The sequence below is a fragment of the Coregonus clupeaformis genome, chromosome 27 (genome assembly GCF_020615455.1).
Source record: "Coregonus clupeaformis isolate EN_2021a chromosome 27, ASM2061545v1, whole genome shotgun sequence".
Classification (NCBI taxonomy): domain Eukaryota; kingdom Metazoa; phylum Chordata; class Actinopteri; order Salmoniformes; family Salmonidae; genus Coregonus; species Coregonus clupeaformis.
Genome location: NC_059218.1, coordinates 8275608 through 8293762, shown reverse-complemented (window position 1 = coordinate 8293762; position 18155 = coordinate 8275608). Strand labels below are relative to the sequence as shown.

The following is an 18155-nucleotide window of genomic DNA, read 5'->3' as shown; positions in this document are numbered from 1 at the left end:
AATGTGGACTTCCACTATTACTTAGTAGAAACAGCCTCACTGAGATAGTGTGGATATCAATCATGTAGGCATCACCAATAGCACACAACAGCAGGGCACAATGTTGTGGAACATTCAGATATACAGTTGAAGTCGGAAGTTTACATACACTTAGGTTGGAGTCATTATAACTTGTTTTTCAACCACTCCACAACTTTCTTGTTAACAAACTATAGTTTTGGCAAGTCGGTTAGGACATCTACTTTGTGCATGACACAAGTAATTTGTCCAACAATTGTTTACAGACAGATTATTTCACTTATAATTCACTGTATCACAATTCCAGTGGGTCAGAAGTTTACATACACTAATTTCACTGTGCCTTTAAACAGCTTGGAAAATTCCAGAAAATTATGTAATTATGTCATTTAGAAGCTTCTGATAGGCTAATTGACATCATTTGAGTCAATTGGAGGTATACCTGTGGATGTATTTCAAGGCCTACCTTCAAACTCAGTGCCACTTTGCTTGACATCATGGGAAAATCAAAAGAAATCAGCCAAGACCTCAGAAAAAAAGGGTAGACCTCCACAAGTCTGGTTCATCCTTGGGAGCAATTTCCAAACGCCTGAAGGTACCACGTTCATCTGTACAAACAAAAGTACGCAAGTATAAACACCATGGGACCACGCAGCCGTCATACCGCTCAGGAAGGAGACACGTACTGTCTCCTAGAGATGAACGTACTTTGGTGCGAAAAGTGCAAATCAATCCCAGAACAACAGCAAAGGACCTTGTGAAGATGCTAGTGGAAACAGGTACAAAGGTATCTACAGTGAGGGAAAAAAGTATTTGATCCCCTGCTGATTTTGTACGTTTGCCCACTGACAAAGAAATGATCAGTCTATAATTTTAATGGTAGGTTTATTTGAACAGTGAGAGACAGAATAACAAAACAGAAATCCAGAAAAACACATGAATGTTATAAATTGATTTGCATTTTTAATGAGGGAAATAAGTATTTGACCCCCTCTCAATCAGAAAGATTTCTGGCTCCCAGGTGTCTTTTTATACAGGTAACGAGCTGAGATTAGGAGCACACTCTTAAAGGGAGTGATCCTAATTTCAGTTTGTTACCTGTATAAAAGACACCTGTCCACAGAATCAATCAATCAATCAGATTCCAAACTCTCCACCATGGCCAAGACCAAAGAGCTCTCCAAGGATGTCAGGGACAAGATTGTAGACCTACACAAGGCTGGAATGGGCTACAAGACCATCGCCAAGCAGCTTGGTGAGAAGGTGACAACAGTTGGTGCGATTATTCGCAAATGGAAGAAACACAAAATAACTGTCAATCTCCCTCGGCCTGGGGCTCCATGCAAGATCTCACATCGTGGAGTTGCAATGATCATGAGAACGGTGAGGAATCAGCCCAGAACTACACGGGAGGATCTTGTCAATGATCTCAAGGTAGCTGGAACCATAGTCACCAAGAATACAATTGGTAACACACTATGCCGTGAAGGACTGAAATCCTGCAGCGCCCGCAAGGTCCCCCTGCTCAAGAAAGCACATATACCGGGGCCGTCTGAAGTTTACCAATGAACATCTGAATGATTCAGATGAGAACTGGGTGAAAGTGTTGTGGTCAGATGAGACCAAAATCAAGCTCTTTGGCATCAACTCAACTCGCCGTGTTTGCAGGAGGAGGAATGCTGCCTATGACCCCAAGAACACCATCCCCACCGTCAAACATGGAGGTGGAAACATTATGCTTTGGGGTTGTTTTTCTGCTAAGGGGACAGGACAACTTCACCGCATCAAAGGGACGATGGACGGGGCCATGTACCGTCAAATCTTGGGTGAGAACCTCCTTCCCTCAGCCAGGGCATTGAAAATGGGTCGTGGATGGGTATTCCAGCATGACAATGACCCAAAATACACAGCCAAGGCAACAAAGGAGTGGCTCAAGAAGAAGCACATTAAGGTCCTGGAGTGGCCTAGCCAGTCTCTAGACCTTAATCCCATAGAAAATCTGTGGAGGGAGCTGAAGGTTCGAGTTGCCAAACGTCAGCCTCGAAACCTTAATGACTTGGAGAAGATCTGCAAAGAGGAGTGGAACAGAATCCCTCCTGAGATGTGTGCAAACCTGGTGGCCAACTACAAGAAACGTCTGACCTCTGTGTTTTGCCACCAAGTACTAAATCATGTTTTGCAGAGGGGTCAAATACTTATTTCCCTCATGAAAATGCAAATCAATTTATAACATTTTTGACATGCGTTTTTCTGGATTTTTTTGTTGTTATTCTGTATCTCACTGTTCAAATAAACCTACCATTAAAATTATAGATTGATCATGTCTTTGTCAGTGGGCAAACGTACAAAATCAGCAGGGGATCAAATACGTTTTTCCCTCACTGTAAATCCACAGTAAAACGAGTCCTATATCGACATAACCTGAAAGGCCGCTCAGCAAGGAAGAAGCCACTGCTCCAAAACCGCTATAAACAATCCAGACTACGGTTTGCAAATGCACATGGGGACAAAGATCGTACTTTTTGGAGAAATATCCTCTGGTCTGATGAAACAAAAATAGAACTGTTTGGCCATAATGACCATCGTTATGTTTGGAGGAAAAAGGGGGGCCTTGCAAGCTGAAGAACACCATCCCAACAGTGAAGCATGGGGGTGGCAGCATCATGCTGTGGGGGTGCTTTGCTGCAGGAGGGACTGGTGCACTTCACAAAATAGATGGCATCATGAGGAAGGAAAATTATGTGGATATATTGAAGCAACATCTCAAGACATCAGTCAGGAAGTTAAAGCTTGGTCGCAAATGGGTCTTCCAAATGGACAATGACCCCAAGCATACTTCCAAAGTTGTGCGAAAACGGCTTAAGGACAACAAACTCAAGGTATTGAAGTGGCCATCACAAAGCCCTGACCTCAATCCTATAGAAAATGTGTGGGCAGAACTGAAAAAGCGTGTGCGAGCAAGGAGGCCTACAAACCTGACTCAGTTACACCAGCTCTGTCAGTAGGAAAGGGCCAAAAATCACCCAACTTATTGTGGGAAGCTTGTGGAAGACTACCCAAAACGTTTGACCCAAGTTAAACAATTTAAAGGCAATGCTACCAAATACTAATTGAGTGTGTGTAAACTTCTGACCCACTGGAATAAATCATTCTCTCTACTGTTATTCTGAAATGTCACATTCTTAAAATAAAGTGGTGATCCTAACTGACCTAAGACAGGGAATTTTTACTAGGATTAAATATCTGGAATTGTGAAAAAATGAGTTTAAATGTATTTGGCTAAGGTGTATGTAAACTTCCGAATTCAACTGTAAATATATGACATACTTCTCTGACCTGTAGAATAAGGAATCATGTCAGCTCTATTCAGGGCATTTCTGTCTGCAACATTTCACCATGTTTGCCTACTGACCGTTGCCCATGGTTTGCAGTGCTGCAGACTCTAGTCGACACAGATCTATGGCTTTAGTTGCAGTGCGGAAGTGTCTAGTTAAAGCAGATCTATGGCTTTAGTTGCAGTGCGGCAGTGTCTAGTTAAGGCAGATCTATGCTGTGGTTTCCTGCGGCAGTGGATTTACCCCCTAATGCTGAGTCATGTCCTAGCCCTTGTCTTTTGTTCCTTAGATGTACTGTTTTGTTCTTGTAAACTATGTGGGCCACTGTGTGTCTGAAAGAGAGGAGGTTCAAACACACACACACACATACACACACACACACACATGCAAGGATGTACACATACACCCACACACACATATGATGGGCGTGTCGCTCTGACAGAGGTAGAGAATGTTCCCCTACATTACAGGACTGTGTGAAACACATGCCTACCTTCATCCACTTACCCTAGTACTGAAGAGACACACCAGACGAGTGGCACTGTCCTGTCAGAACTATCTCCCCAAGCCCTTTAGGGTTCATTCTGTTTGCCATAGGAATAGAATAAGGTGGCCTGGAGTGGACTAGACTCTAGAGTCTGCCTCCGGATCACATACCGTTGCAGCATGGGTCCGAATCCGGCCCACTGCTATTTTAGCACTCTCTCTCCTCTATCTTTCCTCTCTACCTCTGTCCTGTCCGATAAACAAAAAGTACTGCACCACTCCTTTAAAAAGAAAAAGAGAGAAATAGAAGAAGAAGAACTTTAAAAAGTATTATATGGCACTCGAGTTAGAGTACCATTATTGAGCTTTAGGGCTTCTCAGGTAATGATCTGTATCACCGATGCCTCTGGGAGAAATAGGAAGTTATCGGCGATTTACTTTGAGGTAGTGTAGGTGTTTTTTTTCCCCCACTAGGCTTCTTACATTAGGAGTCAATGCTTCAGAGATACAACAAGCGTGTTTGGTGGTGTTGTCTTCTTCCTTGAGACATGTCACCTGTGTAGCCATGCATAGCACCATTTCTGTCTGTCTGTCTGTCTCTGTCTGTCTGTCGTTATCCTGGAAATCAGAGCAGAACGGAGCAGGAGCCGGCAGGGAGAGATGTTTTCCTTCTCCGTGGCTATGAAGGGAGATAGGAGGAAGTAGGAGAGAGGGAGATAGGAGGAAGTAGGAGAGAGGGAGATAGGAGGAAGTAGGAGAGAGGGAGATAGGAGGAAGTAGGAGAGAGAGGGAAAGAGAGAGGGAGAAAGAGGGAAAGAGAGAGGGTGGGTAGAGAAGGGGTAGGGGTAGAGAGATAGAAATTGAGAGGGAGAAAGGTAGAGATGAAGTGAAGAGAGGGAGATAGAGGGACGAAGGAGGTAGAATGAGTGAGAGACAGCAGAGGGAGAGAGAAAGGGAGTGGAGAGAACAACAGTGTTGAGTGTCTGACAGCCCTATGCCAACCTCAGCGCTCGTGACACAGCAGCTAGCTAGCGTAGCACTGAGAGAGAGAGGGACTCAACTCATGTCAACCCCATGCCCCTGTCAGTGCCAACCAACTCCCCATGCCATCCTTTCCTCTCTCTTTCTTCCCCCTCTTTTTTCCCCTCTTTCGCTTTCTCTCTCTCCTCTCCCCTCTCTCTTTCACGCTCCTCTCTCCATTCCCAGTCTGCCATCTTTCATCAACAATAACTACTTCTACTACTCATTTTATGTGGGAAAAGCTTTTCAAACACCCTCAAAGCACGCAACTAACTCGCACAGGACTCTTAGGATTAAGTCTCAGTGCAGACACATTCACTCTCTTTCTTCCTCTCTCTCTCTCTCTCTCTAGCGCTCTCTCTCTCTCTTCTTTGCAGCATGCACTGCATTCAAACACTGTCTCTACACTCCCTCTAGTGGTGAAATGTGACTGGTACACTTTCAAGGGCACGACAAAGCGTTCACTCTCTACTTTGGGTTGTATTAGCCCGTTATTATTGCTAGTGTATTACAGCAATGTTTGAAGATCTGAAAATAAACTCAGCAAAAAAAGAAACGTCCCTTTTTCAGGTCCCTGTCTTTCAAAGATTATTCGTAAAAATCCAAATAACTTCACATATCTTCATTGTGAAGGGTTTAAACACTGTTTCCCGTGCTTGTTCAATGAACCATAAACAATTAATAAACATGCAGCTGTGGAACGGTCGTTAAGACACTAACATCATTCACTAACTGTAAGTCGCTCTGGATAAGAGCGTCTGCTAAATGACTAAAATGTAAATATAAATTTCTACTGAGTCTGAAAAACACCAAAAGAAAGCTGCTCAGGGTCCCTGTTCATCTGCGTGAACGTGCCTTAGGCATGCTGCAAGGAGGCATGAGGACTGCAGATGTGGCCAGGGCAATAAATTGCAATATCCGTACTGTGAGACGCCTAAGACAGTGCTACAGGGAGACAGGACGAACAGCTGATCGTCCTCGCAGTGGCAGACCACGACACCTGCACAGGATCGGTACATCCGAACATCATACCTGCGGGACATGTACAGGATGGCAACAACAACTGCCCGAGTTACACCAGGAACGCACAATCCCTCCATCAGTGCTCAGACTGTCCGCAATAGGCTGAGAGAGGCTGGACTGAGGGCTTGTAGGCCTGTTGTAAGGCAGGTCCTCACCAGACATCACCGGTAACAACGTCGCCTATGGGCACAAACCCACCGTCGCTGGACCAGACTGGACTGGCAAAAAGTGCTCTTCACTGACGAGTCGCGGTTTTGTCTCACCAGGGGTGATGGTTGGATTCGCGTTTATCGTCGAAGGAATGAGCGTTACACCGAGGCCTGTACTCTGGAGCGAGATCGATTTGGAGGTGGAGGGTCCGTCATGGTCTGTGGCAGTGTGTCACAGCATCATCGGACTGAGCTTGTTGTCATTGCAGGCAATCTCAATGCTGTGCGTTTCAGGGAAGACATCCTCCTCTCTCATATGGTACCCTTCCTGCAGGCTCATCCTGACATGACCCTCCAGCATGACAATGCCACCAGCCATACTGCTCATTCTGTGCGTGATTTCCTGCAAGACAGGAATGTTAGTGTTCTGCCATGGCCAGCGAAGAGCCCGGATCTCAATCCCATTGAGCACGTCTGGGACCTGTTGGATCGGAGGGTGAGGGCTAGGGCCATTCCCCCCAGAAATGTCCGGGAACTTGCAGGTGCCTTGGTGGAAGAGTGGGGTAACATCTCACAGCAAGAACTGGCAAATCTGGTGCAGTCCATGAGGAGGAGATGCACTGCAGTACTTAATACAGCTGGTGGCCACACCAGATACTGACTGTTACTTTTGATTTTGACCCCCCCTTTGTTCAGGGACACATTATTCCATTTCTGTTAGTCACATGTCTGTGGAACTTGTTCAGTTTATGTCTCAGTTGTTGAATCTTGTTGTGTTCATACAAATATTTACACATGTTAAGTTTGCTGAAAATAAATGCAGTTGACATTGAGAGGACTTTTCTTTTTTTGCTGAGTTTACATATTGGTATATATTTGAGCAAGTCAACTAAATGTACTGTTTCTGTACGTTTACCTGTGTCTGTATAAGGAGTATTTTCCTTTTGAGGAAATTAGCATGATGCCCTGTAACGATCCACATAAATACATGTTAACACTGCCTTGGAGAATGCTGTATTTAGACCCACTTACACTATCCTAAGCCCCTCACACACATACACACACACACACACACACACACACACACACACACACACACGACATTCCCTCATCCCCACTCCAGAAGAGGCAGAATAGTCAGAGTAAAGCTGCTTAGTGAGAAGAGGTCTTTCCCCCTGAAAACATGACTGCCACTGGAAATACCCTGATGAATCTTGGAAATGAGGAGCGCTGCTGTGTCTGAACACTTGGAGAAGCTTTGGAGATGTGGTGCTACCCTACCCTACTTATCTCTATGTTAATGACAAGCTCTTAAGGAGTTAGAGCTGATGAGGAAGGAAGAAAGAAAGAGGGAGGGAGTTCCCACCAGACTTTTGTGATGCAGCAACAGCTGCAAGGATGACAATGGGACTCTCCATGACCACCCTGTCTCACCATGTCAAAGTCATGCTTAGTAAAATGTCCCTCGCACCCTTTCTCCAAACAGTACCATTTTGTCTCCCTCCCACTCTGTGTTCTCGTAAGGTTAACTGGACTCAATGTTTCCCTCCTGGACAGAACTCAGTGTTCTTGTCCTTTCGCAGGACTTTTCAGAAAGGAAATGTTCTCCCGATCTCTCCAATTGGTAGTTACAGTCTTGTCCCATCGCTGCAACTCCCGTACGGACTCGGGAGAGGCATGCGTCCCCCGAAACACAACCCTGCCAAGCCGCACTGCTTCTTGACACACTGCTCGCTTAACCCGGAAGCCAGCCACACCAATGTGTCAGAGGAAAGACCGAAGTCAGCGTGCATGCGCCCGGCCCGCCACAGGAGTTGCTAGAGCGCGATAGGACAAGGACATCCCAGCCGGACAAACCCTCCCCTAACCCGAACGACGCTGGGCCAATTGTGCGCTGCCTCATGGGTCTCCCGGTCGCAGCAGGCTGCGACACAGCCTGGGATCGAACCCGGGTCTGTAGTGACGCCTCAGGCATTGCAGTGCAGTGCCTTAAACCGCTGCACCACTCGTGAGGCTTTATCTCTCCTTTCTACCATAACTGTGTGTGTGTTCGTTTGTGTGTTTGCTCTCTTTTCTCCGAAGGACTTTAGAATGACTCCCAACTTATCTTTGTGTAAAGCTGTGGATGGTTTGTGCAGAACTGGGTTCAAATACAATTTGAAATCCTTTCAAATACTATACATTTTTTGCTATTGATTGAGCTTGCCTGTTGAAGTAGAGCCAATAGAAAAGTCAAAAAAGTGTAAACCCTGCCCAGCTGGCACTCCAGGCAGTCTAAAGCAAACGCTCAAAGCATTTGAAAGATCTCAAATAGTATTTAAACCCAGGATTGGTCGTGTCCACCCCTCTCATTGTAACTGTCTTGTGTCTGTTCTTCTCCTGTGTTGTCTTCAGGACTATGAGAGCCGTTCCATCTACACGGTGACACCGCATGGCGTGGTTTCTCCCAGCAGCCCCTGCTCTCTGTCTCTCATGCCCCTGGCAGCACAGCACTATCTCAAGCTCCTCCAACACCAACTCCAGCAGCAGCAGCAACACACACAGGTGGCTATGGCACAGGTGAGACACACACACACACACATAGGCAGTATACACACATAAACACACATGCGCACACACACAGATGGACGGTATGAATGTACGCATGCATACACACACACACACACACACACACACACACACACATACATGTACACACACAGTCCCAGCTCTTATCCATCTGTAGTCCTGATGTCTGGTCAGTGTGGCACAGCTGTCCACCTCTGTATTTACAATATCATATTCACAAGGTCATACCAGTGGTCCTGGGTGGCTCCATTGGTAAGAGCATGGTGCTAGCAGCGCAAGGGTAGTAGGTTTGATTCCTGCTGGGGTCGCCAAAATGGAAATGTGTGCACTCATTATTTGAAGTTGCTGTGGTTAAAAGCATCTGATAAATGCCATATATTATACTTACAAATGTAGAAAGGTTATTTCAGTTCATGCACTGTTCACATATAGTGCACACTGCACCACCCCAGTCCTAGTCAGTACTGAAGTCAAACTGAAGTGCCATGGGGGACTGACTGACTGGTTGGCTGGCTTAATGACTAAGTCATGTGCCTCATTTGGCACCATTGTCGTCTGTCTTTCTGCTGCAGGACCACTAGGGGGCACTGCCATCACAGCTATGTAAGGACACACACACACACTTAGACACATGCATTTCTGTGCACATATACTTACAGTGCATTCGGAAAGTATTCAGGCCCCTTGACTTTTTCCACATTTTTTACGTTACAGCCTTATTCTAAAATGGATTAAATAACAATTTTTCCTCATCAATCTACACACAATACTCAATAAAGACAAAGCAAAAACAGGTTTCCATTGATCATCCTTGAGATGTTTCTACAACTTGACTCTAGTCCACCTGTGGTAAATTCAATTGATTGGACATGATGATTTGGAAAGGCACACACCTGTCTATATAAGGTACCACAGTTGACAGTGAATGTCAGAGCAAAAACCAAGCCATGAGGTTGAAGGAATTGTCCGTAGAGCTCCGAGACAGGATTGTGTCGAGGCACAGATCTGGGGAAGGGTACCAAAAGCATTGAAGGTCCCTAAGAACACAGTGGCCTCTATCATTCTTAAATGGAAGAAGTTTGGAACTACCAAGACTCTTCCTAGAGCCGGCCGCCCGGCCAAACTGAGCAATCGGGGGAGAAGGGCCTTGGTCAGGGAGGTGACCAAGCACCCGATGGTCACTGACAGAGCTCCAGAGTTCCTCTGTGGAGATGGGAGAACCTTCCAGAAGGCCAACCATCTCTACAGCACTCCACCAATCAGGCCTTTATGGTAGAGTGGCCGGAATGAAGCCACTTCTCAGTAAAAGGCACAGGACAGCCCGCTTGGAGTTTGCCAAAAGGCACCTAAAGGACTCTCAGACCATGAGAAACAAGATTTGCTGGTCTGATGTAACCAAGATTGAACTCTTTGGCCTGAATGCCAAGCATCACGTCTGGAGGAAACCTGGCACCATCCCTACAGTCAAGCATGGTGGTGGCAGCCTCATGCTGTGGGGATGTTTTTCAGTGGCAGGGACTGGGAGACTAGTCTGGATCGAGGGAAAGATGATCGGAGCAAAGTACAGAGAGATCCTTGATGTAAACCAGCCCCAGTGCGTTCAGGACCTTAGACTGGGGCGAAGGTTCACCTTCCAACAGGACAACTAGCTTAAGCACAAAGCTAAGACAACGCAGGAGCGGCTTCGGTACAAGTCTCTGAATGTCCTTGAGTGGCCCAGCCAGAGCCCGGACTTGAACCCGATCGAACATCTCTGGAGAGACCTGAAAATAGCTGTGCAGCGATGCTCCCCATCCAACCTGACAGAGTTTGAGAGGATCTGCAGAAAATAATGGGAGAAACTCCCCAAATACAGGTATGCCAAGCTTGTCGCGTCATACCCAAGAAGACTCAAGGCTGTAATCGCTGCCAAAGCTGCTTCAACAAAGTACTGAGTAAAGGGTCTGAATACTTATGTAAATGTGATATTTTAATTTTTAAATTTTTTATGGATTTGCAAACATTTCATTATGGGGTATTGTGTGAAGATTGATGAGGGAAAAAAACAATTTAATCAATTTTAGAATAAGGCTGTAATGTAACAAAATGTGGAAAAAGTCAAGGGGTCTGAATACTTTCCGAATGCACTGTACATATGCACACGTGCGCGTACAGATGCACACGTGCGCTTACAGATGCACACAACACAAACACACACACACTTGCAGCCACACACTCAAACACACACTCACAGCCACAAAATGACACATCGCAATCACAACACACCAGGGACAGAGTGAATCAGTCTGCTATTGTTGTAGAAAATGAGCCTGGAAGGCACAACACAAACACAGAATTATACATATTTTTTTCATTTATTTCCGAGTCGTTCGCCATGAATTATGTAAACAAATAATAGCGGCAACCTTTTCAATTTCAGGTCGGGGAATTTCCAATCATCTAATTAGATTTTCAACTGCAATCTCTTGGATGATCACTCTCGGAGGGGAGTCTAGGGGTGGGACTGTAGCATCAAATAGAAAATTATTCAAACACAGGCACACACACACACAAGGAATTCAGAGAGATAAAGAGTATTCTAGACACAAACAAACTCATAAAGACTAAGTGAACTCCAAGATGGCGTAGCAGAGCGGTCGTGTATTCTGTAATGTGCTCGTGTAAATAGCCTGTTTTTTTGTTTTGTTGTCTTTTTCATTGGTCACCATAGCAACACCCACCCGTAGTATGCGCTCCAGCAGGTATCTCACTTGTCATCCCCAAAGCCAACACCTCCTTTGGCCACCATTCCTTCCAGTTCTCTGCTGCCAATGACTGGAACGAACTGCAAAAATCTCTAAAGCTGGAGACTCTTATCTCCCTCACTAACTTTAAGCATCAGTTGTCAGAGCAGCTTACCGATCACTGCACCTGTACACAGCCCATCTGTAATTAGCCCACCCAACTACCTCATCCCCATATTGTTATTTATTTTGCTCATTTGCACCCCAGTATCTCTATTTGCACATCATCTTCTGCACATCTATCACTCCATTGTTAATACTAAATTGTAATTATTTTGCACTATGGCCTATTTATTGCCTTACCTCCATAACTTACTACATTTGCACACACTGTATATAGATTTTCTATTGTGTTTTTGACTTTATGTTTTGTTTTACCCCATATGTAACTCTGTGTTGTTGTTTTTATCGCACTGCTTTGCTTTATCTTGGCCAGGTCGCAGTTGTAAATGAGAACTTGTTCTCAACTGGCTTACCTGGTTAAATAAAGGTGAAATAAAATAAAAATAAAAGGTGGAGTCTGCCTGTGTGTTTAGACCTGCAGAACACACTGCTATAAACACAGATGTGGGTGTGCGCTCACACACACACATACAGTGGGGAAAAAAAGTATTTAGTCAGCCACCAATTGTGCAAGTTCTCCCACTTAAAAAGATGAGAGAGGCCTGTCATTTTCATCATAGGTACACGTCAACTATAACAGACAAAATGAGAAAAAAATATCCAGAAAATCACATTGTAGGATTTTTAATGAATTTATTTGCAAATTATGGTGGAAAATAAGTATTTGGTCAATAACAAAAGTTTCTCAATACTTTGTTATATACCCTTTGTTGGCAATGACACAGGTCAAACGTTTTCTGTAAGTCTTCACAAGGTTTTCACACACTGTTGCTGGTATTTTGGCCCATTCCTCCATGCAGATCTCCTCTAGAGCAGTGATGTTTTGGGGCTGTCGCTGGGCAACACGGACTTTCAACTCCCTCCAAAGATTTTCTATGGGATTGAGATCTGGAGACTGGCTAGGCCACTCCAGGACCTTGAAATGCTTCTTACGAAGCCACTCCTTCGTTGTCCGGGCGGTGTGTTTGGGATCATTGTCATGCTGAAAGACCCAGCCACGTTTCATCTTCAATGCCCTTGCTGATGGAAGGAGGTTTTCACTCAAAATCTCACGATACATGGCCCCATTCACTCTTTCCTTTACATGGATCAGTCGTCCTGGTCCCTTTGCAGAAAAACAGCCCCAAAGCATGATGTTTCCACCCCCATGCTTCACAGTAGGTATGGTGTTCTTTGGATGCAACTCAGCATTCTTTGTCCTCCAAACACGACGAGTTGAGTTTTGACCAAAAAGTTATATTTTGGTTTCATCTGACCATATGACATTCTCCCAATCCTCTTCTGGATCATCCAAATGCACTCTAGCAAACTTCAGACGGGCCTGGACATGTACTGGCTTAAGCAGGGGGACACATCTGGCACTGCAGGATTTGAGTCCCTGGCGGCGTAGTGTGTTACTGATGGTAGGCTTTGTTACTTTGGTCCCAGCTCTCTGCAGGTCATTCACTAGATCCCCCCGTGTGGTTCTGGGATTTTTGCTCACCGTTCTTGTGATCATTTTTACCCCACGGGGTGAGATCTTGCGTGGAGCCCCAGATCGAGGGAGATTATCAGTGGTCTTGTATGTCTTCCATTTCCTAATAATTGCTCCCACAGTTGATTTCTTCAAACCAAGCTGCTTACCTATTGCAGATTCAGTCTTCCCAGCCTGGTGCAGGTCAACATTTTTGTTTCTGGTGTCCTTTGACAGCTCTTTGGTCTTGGCCATAGTGGAGTTTGGAGTGTGACTGTTTGAGGTTGTGGACAGGTGTCTTTTATACTGATAACAAGTTCAAACAGGTGCCATTAATACAGGTAACGAGTGGAGGACAGAGGAGCCTCTTAAAGAAGAAGTTACAGGTCTGTGAGAGCCAGAAATCTTGCTTGTTTGTAGGTGACCAAATACTTATTTTCCACCATAATTTGCAAATAAATTCATTAAAAATCCTACAATATGATTTTCTGGATTATTTTTTTTCAATTTGTCTGTCATAGTTGACGTGTACCTATGATGACAATTACAGGCCTCTCTCATCTTTTTAAGTGGGAGAACTTGCACAATTGGTGGCTGACTAAATACTTTTTTCCCCCACTGTACACACACACACACATACACACAAACATCCCCCTTCACCCCCATCACCCCATCATCATCAGTCCCACTAGGCCCAGTTCGGATCCCTGATCCCCCCTCTTTCCTACTCCTCTCCCCCACTCAGGTGCAGCTCCTGAAGGATCAGATGTCAGCGGAGGCCGCAGCTCGTATAGAGGCCCAGGCCCGAGCCCACCAGCTGCTACTACAGAACAGAGACCTGCTCCAGCACCTAGCCCTTCTGGTCACACAGCTCAAAGACCTGGAGAGCAGGGCACCTGGACTGGGACAGGGGGAGAGACACACACCGGGAGAAGAGCACAGTAAGTCACCTGCACTACCTACGTGTATACTGGCTAACCCGAACAATAGAGTTGGATCACGCCATATACAGTTACAACACTTACAACACAAGTCATTCTCCATTGAGCTTTTTAATCCAGGACTAGGCTTCATCTGTGTCCATCTGGAAACCAGCCCTACATGTACAACACTTCATCAACTAGGACAGAAGACACTTGCATAACAAGAGAACATGAACATTGAACACTGAACATTGTCAACCTAGAGCAGAAGTCATAGACACGCACGCACACACGCACGCACGCACGCACGCACGCACGCACACACACACACACACACACACACACACACACACACACACACACACACACACACACACACACACACACACACACACACACACACACACACACACACACACAGAGACTGTATGTGTGTACTGAGAAAGCTTCTCTGCTTCTCTTTGCCATGAGATCTGCCAGCTCAGATAACACCACACTCAGATATTGCTCATGGAAAGTTTTTGGTTCCAGACACACACACACACACACACACACACACACACAGGAGGAGTACTGTATGGGGGTGTATTTGTAAAAACTGTTAGACGAGGAATGCTGAGTTCTGCCAAAATTATAATTGAACACAATAAAGAGTTGGTTTGAGGTGTGTGTGTGTATGTGTAGCGTAGAATCCCGTATTATCGGCATATTCAACAGCGTTTAAGAAATATATTACCTTCAACAGTGTTATCTTGTGATCAAGCCTTCAATGTTTTGTGATTATTGGTGTCGTAAAAATGTTAGCTAACGGTTTAGCAATTAGCAAGTTTGACATTTCATTTGAAAATATTACTGTTATCTGCTTTTGATAAGCGGTTAAGCAAAAAAATACGTCCCGTATTATCTGTATACGGCCCCCAGTTATTGGGCACCTTACTATTTTGTTCAATTACAAGATATATCCGTTTAATTTTGTTGAAAAAAGAGACACCAACCACGTACCCGAAGTGTTTACTAGATAGTTGACTAGTTGGCTAGTCTTCCGGTAAAAAATAATGACTTGCCTGTCAACTTTTCATTGCGTAGCCCGGTGCGCCCTCTTGTGGACTCTTAAAAAATGGTTATTCACCAAAATATTCAGTGTTGTAACCAAATGAAATATGAGTATTAATAATTTACATCAAATACACTTTAATTTCAGTTATGTGCATTAACATAAAACAATGAAAACACTGGAGTTTGTGTTGCAGAGGTGGACTTGGAAAGTAAAGGAAGAAATACACAAGATGGGTTCAATAAATATATATATTATATTTTAGACATTTATTTTTTTGAACAAATAAATAATTTCATATGAACACAAACAAAACAAACAATTAAATCTCGACCTCCATCCCTATATTGTCACAAAAATCACAATAAAAATCCAGCTCCACCGCTACCTCTTGATCCCACTGCACACACCTGCAGTGGAACCAGTGCTGGCAGAAGTCACAGCACACCCATGGCACCTCGGATCTACACTCCTGAGGGGAGCTTGCAGGCGGATCACACTCCCCGCAGCGAGCACAGCAGGTGGTGTCTTCTTTTATAAAAAATAAAATAATAATACAAATTGATTAATATGGTTTTGCAAAATGTAGAAGTTCTTCAACAACAATAGTAATTGATACAACTGAGAGAGCGAGAAAAACAGATTATGAAGTACCTGAGAGTGGTGCCATGGGTGGTGTGACAGATGTGACCGGTGTAGCTTTTCTCTTCCTTTTCTGTGCTGCAGTTTGAGAAAAAGTGGTGTTAGACAGAGCATGTTGCATGAAAACCCTTTTCAACTTTTTTACATCAATACCTCTGGAGGAAGCTGCAGAGGTTTTGGAGGAGGCGGAGATGACTTGAGGGCTGGTGCTATTTACTGTAGATATATAAAGATATATATATATTTTTTTTACATTGCTGTTTTATAAAACGGATAAGTAATTTTTTCGTAATTTAACATGTGTTTACCTGTGGAGGTGGTGGTATTCAAATTGCAGGGGGCAGGGACACCAGACGAGGCTGCTATGGTGGTGTGACCAGGGGAGACGGAGGAGGCAGTTGGTCCAGAGGAGGCCGTGTTGGTGGTGACAGACATGGGGGGTGGTGTGCATTGGGGTGGTGGTGGACAAAACCGCCGACGATGGCTTGGAGGAGCTGGTGTTTGTAATGGTGGGGTTGAGGGGCCGACGATGGTGTGGCCGGGAGAGTAGGCATGTGGCCTTCTTCTGCAGCTGGGGACTCCGGCGGCTCCTACAGGTGTTGCACACTGGGAGGCACTGGCAGTGGTGATGCAGCTGTCAGGAGTGGTTCCAACAGGGGGTCCAGCAGAGGCGATGGCGTCAATGGTCTCATCCATGGCAGCCCTCTCCTGTGCCCTCTGTGTTCTGAGGGCTGCCCGACGCTCTTTCTCCTCTGCCCCGGCCCTCTCCTTCTCACCCCTCTCCTGCCACTGGCGCGTGTATTCCTCCCCGGTGAGGCATGTGGCGACCACAGGGAGTCTTCTGTATCGGTCCAGCCGATACTTCAGGACAGTAAGGATGTGCCCCAGGTCCTTCGCTATCAGCCCCCCTCTATTAGGGGGTGCTCTTCTAGAGCTAGGGATAGGACTGGAGCAGCGGCTGGGACTGGGGCAGGGGCTGAGGGTCCTCCTGTGGTCGCTGGGGAGGAGGTGCTGATGGATGGCACATTGCTGCTGGTTCCAGTAGAGGCGGTGTTGGGACCCGGTAGGGTCCGAGACGGCATTAAACGGGACCCTTCAATGGCTGAAGTGTCAAAGGGGAAGAGGCCACACTTCTTAAACCCTTCCACCACATAGCACATGTCCTTGCATCGCTGGTACGGGTAGCGGAATACTCTGGCAAATTCTGATTTGTTTACCATGTAGGAGTGGTCAAAATGGCTAAGGTCTCCAGCTACCTTGGAGAACTCAGCCTTTAAAGGGCCAAAGTATGCCACGTCCAGCGGCTGCAGGACATGGGTGCAGTGTGGTGGAAGACAAAGAAGTATAACCCCCTTCCCTTAGTGCCACCGCGAGCACTTCCGGGTCCATGTGGCTCTTGTGCCCATCAAAGAGGAGAAGGAGAGGGCGCTCTTTCACTGCATACTTAATGAAGTGCTGAAACCACTTCCTGAACAGGTCCCCGTCAATGTAGCCACTGCTTGACCGTCCATACAAGGCTTGGGGGGGGGCCTCCCAGTGTGTAGTGGCCACCGGGGAAACACTTGGGGTAGATGATAAACGGGGGGATGTCCTCCCCAGTTGCGTTGAAGCAGGCCAGCACTGTGATGTGCTCCTTGGTCCCCGGAGCCTGCTGGTACACGTGTTTTGCGCCCCGGGGAGCCAGCACTTTGTGCCTGCTTGGTCGCTACGAAACCCAGACTCATCGCAGTTATAGATTTGTCTGGGTTTCTCCCTCAACCCACTCTCCTCCAAGTGCTTCTCATAAGAAGTGAAGAAGGTGTCCATCGTCGGACGTGTGGCACACTCAGCTCTCCCCCTATCCAGGGTGTCCGGCCTCCTCATGCTTAGGTTCTTGTGCCTCCTCCTGAACATTTCCCACCACCTCTTCCCCAGTGGTGGGATTGTTTCCCCTGGGTGCCGAAACCTACAATAGAATAGAATATATAATTGTCCATCCAGGATGAAAATGTTTGTTTTGGCATCACCATACACATCCACATTTACATCACACACATTGATAACAGTCAGTCCAGCATTCTACATACATAAACACATAGAACACCAAATACCTGCGTATTTTGTCGGCATATTTCATCAGCCTCTGTCTGGTGAAGGGGAACCCATGGCTGGCGCAGTAGATACAGTACTGCACCAGAGACTTTTCATCCTCTGGTGCAAGCAATGTGGGTGGTCCACTGCGACAACCATGGGTCACCCGGCCGCTCAGCCTGTCCGCCAGGGTCTGCCGAGGTACACCATGCACCTTGGTAGATAAGAAAATAAAACTGTTACGAGCAGATAAAATTCACATACACATGGTAATCTCCTAAAAACAAAAGATGCCTAACCTTGGCAGCCTGGCGGATAGCCATCCCTGCCCCGCAGTCCTCCATGGCATGGAACATGTCCACCTCACTCCACTGCTTCCTCTTGACTTTCTCCATGCTGCAGTGGTAAATACATGTAGCTAAATAACTTGGCATACTATACACATTTTAGAAAGATAACTCAATCTGAATATGTATAAACATTTACATTTCAAAGCTAAGGCATTGAA

The 18155-nt window shown here is 45.8% G+C and overlaps 1 protein-coding gene across 1 annotated transcript in view; it reads left to right on the top strand.

Moving 5' to 3' along the window:
* LOC121541444 (carboxyl-terminal PDZ ligand of neuronal nitric oxide synthase protein-like) overlaps positions 1-18155 on the top strand; it is a 120872-nt gene that overhangs the window by 83716 nt on the left and 19001 nt on the right. The window contains exons 8-9 of the mRNA XM_041850452.2: positions 8426-8590; positions 13704-13899. Coding sequence (XP_041706386.1) covers positions 8426-8590; positions 13704-13899 — 361 coding nt within the window. The remainder of the gene's footprint in view (positions 1-8425; positions 8591-13703; positions 13900-18155) is intronic.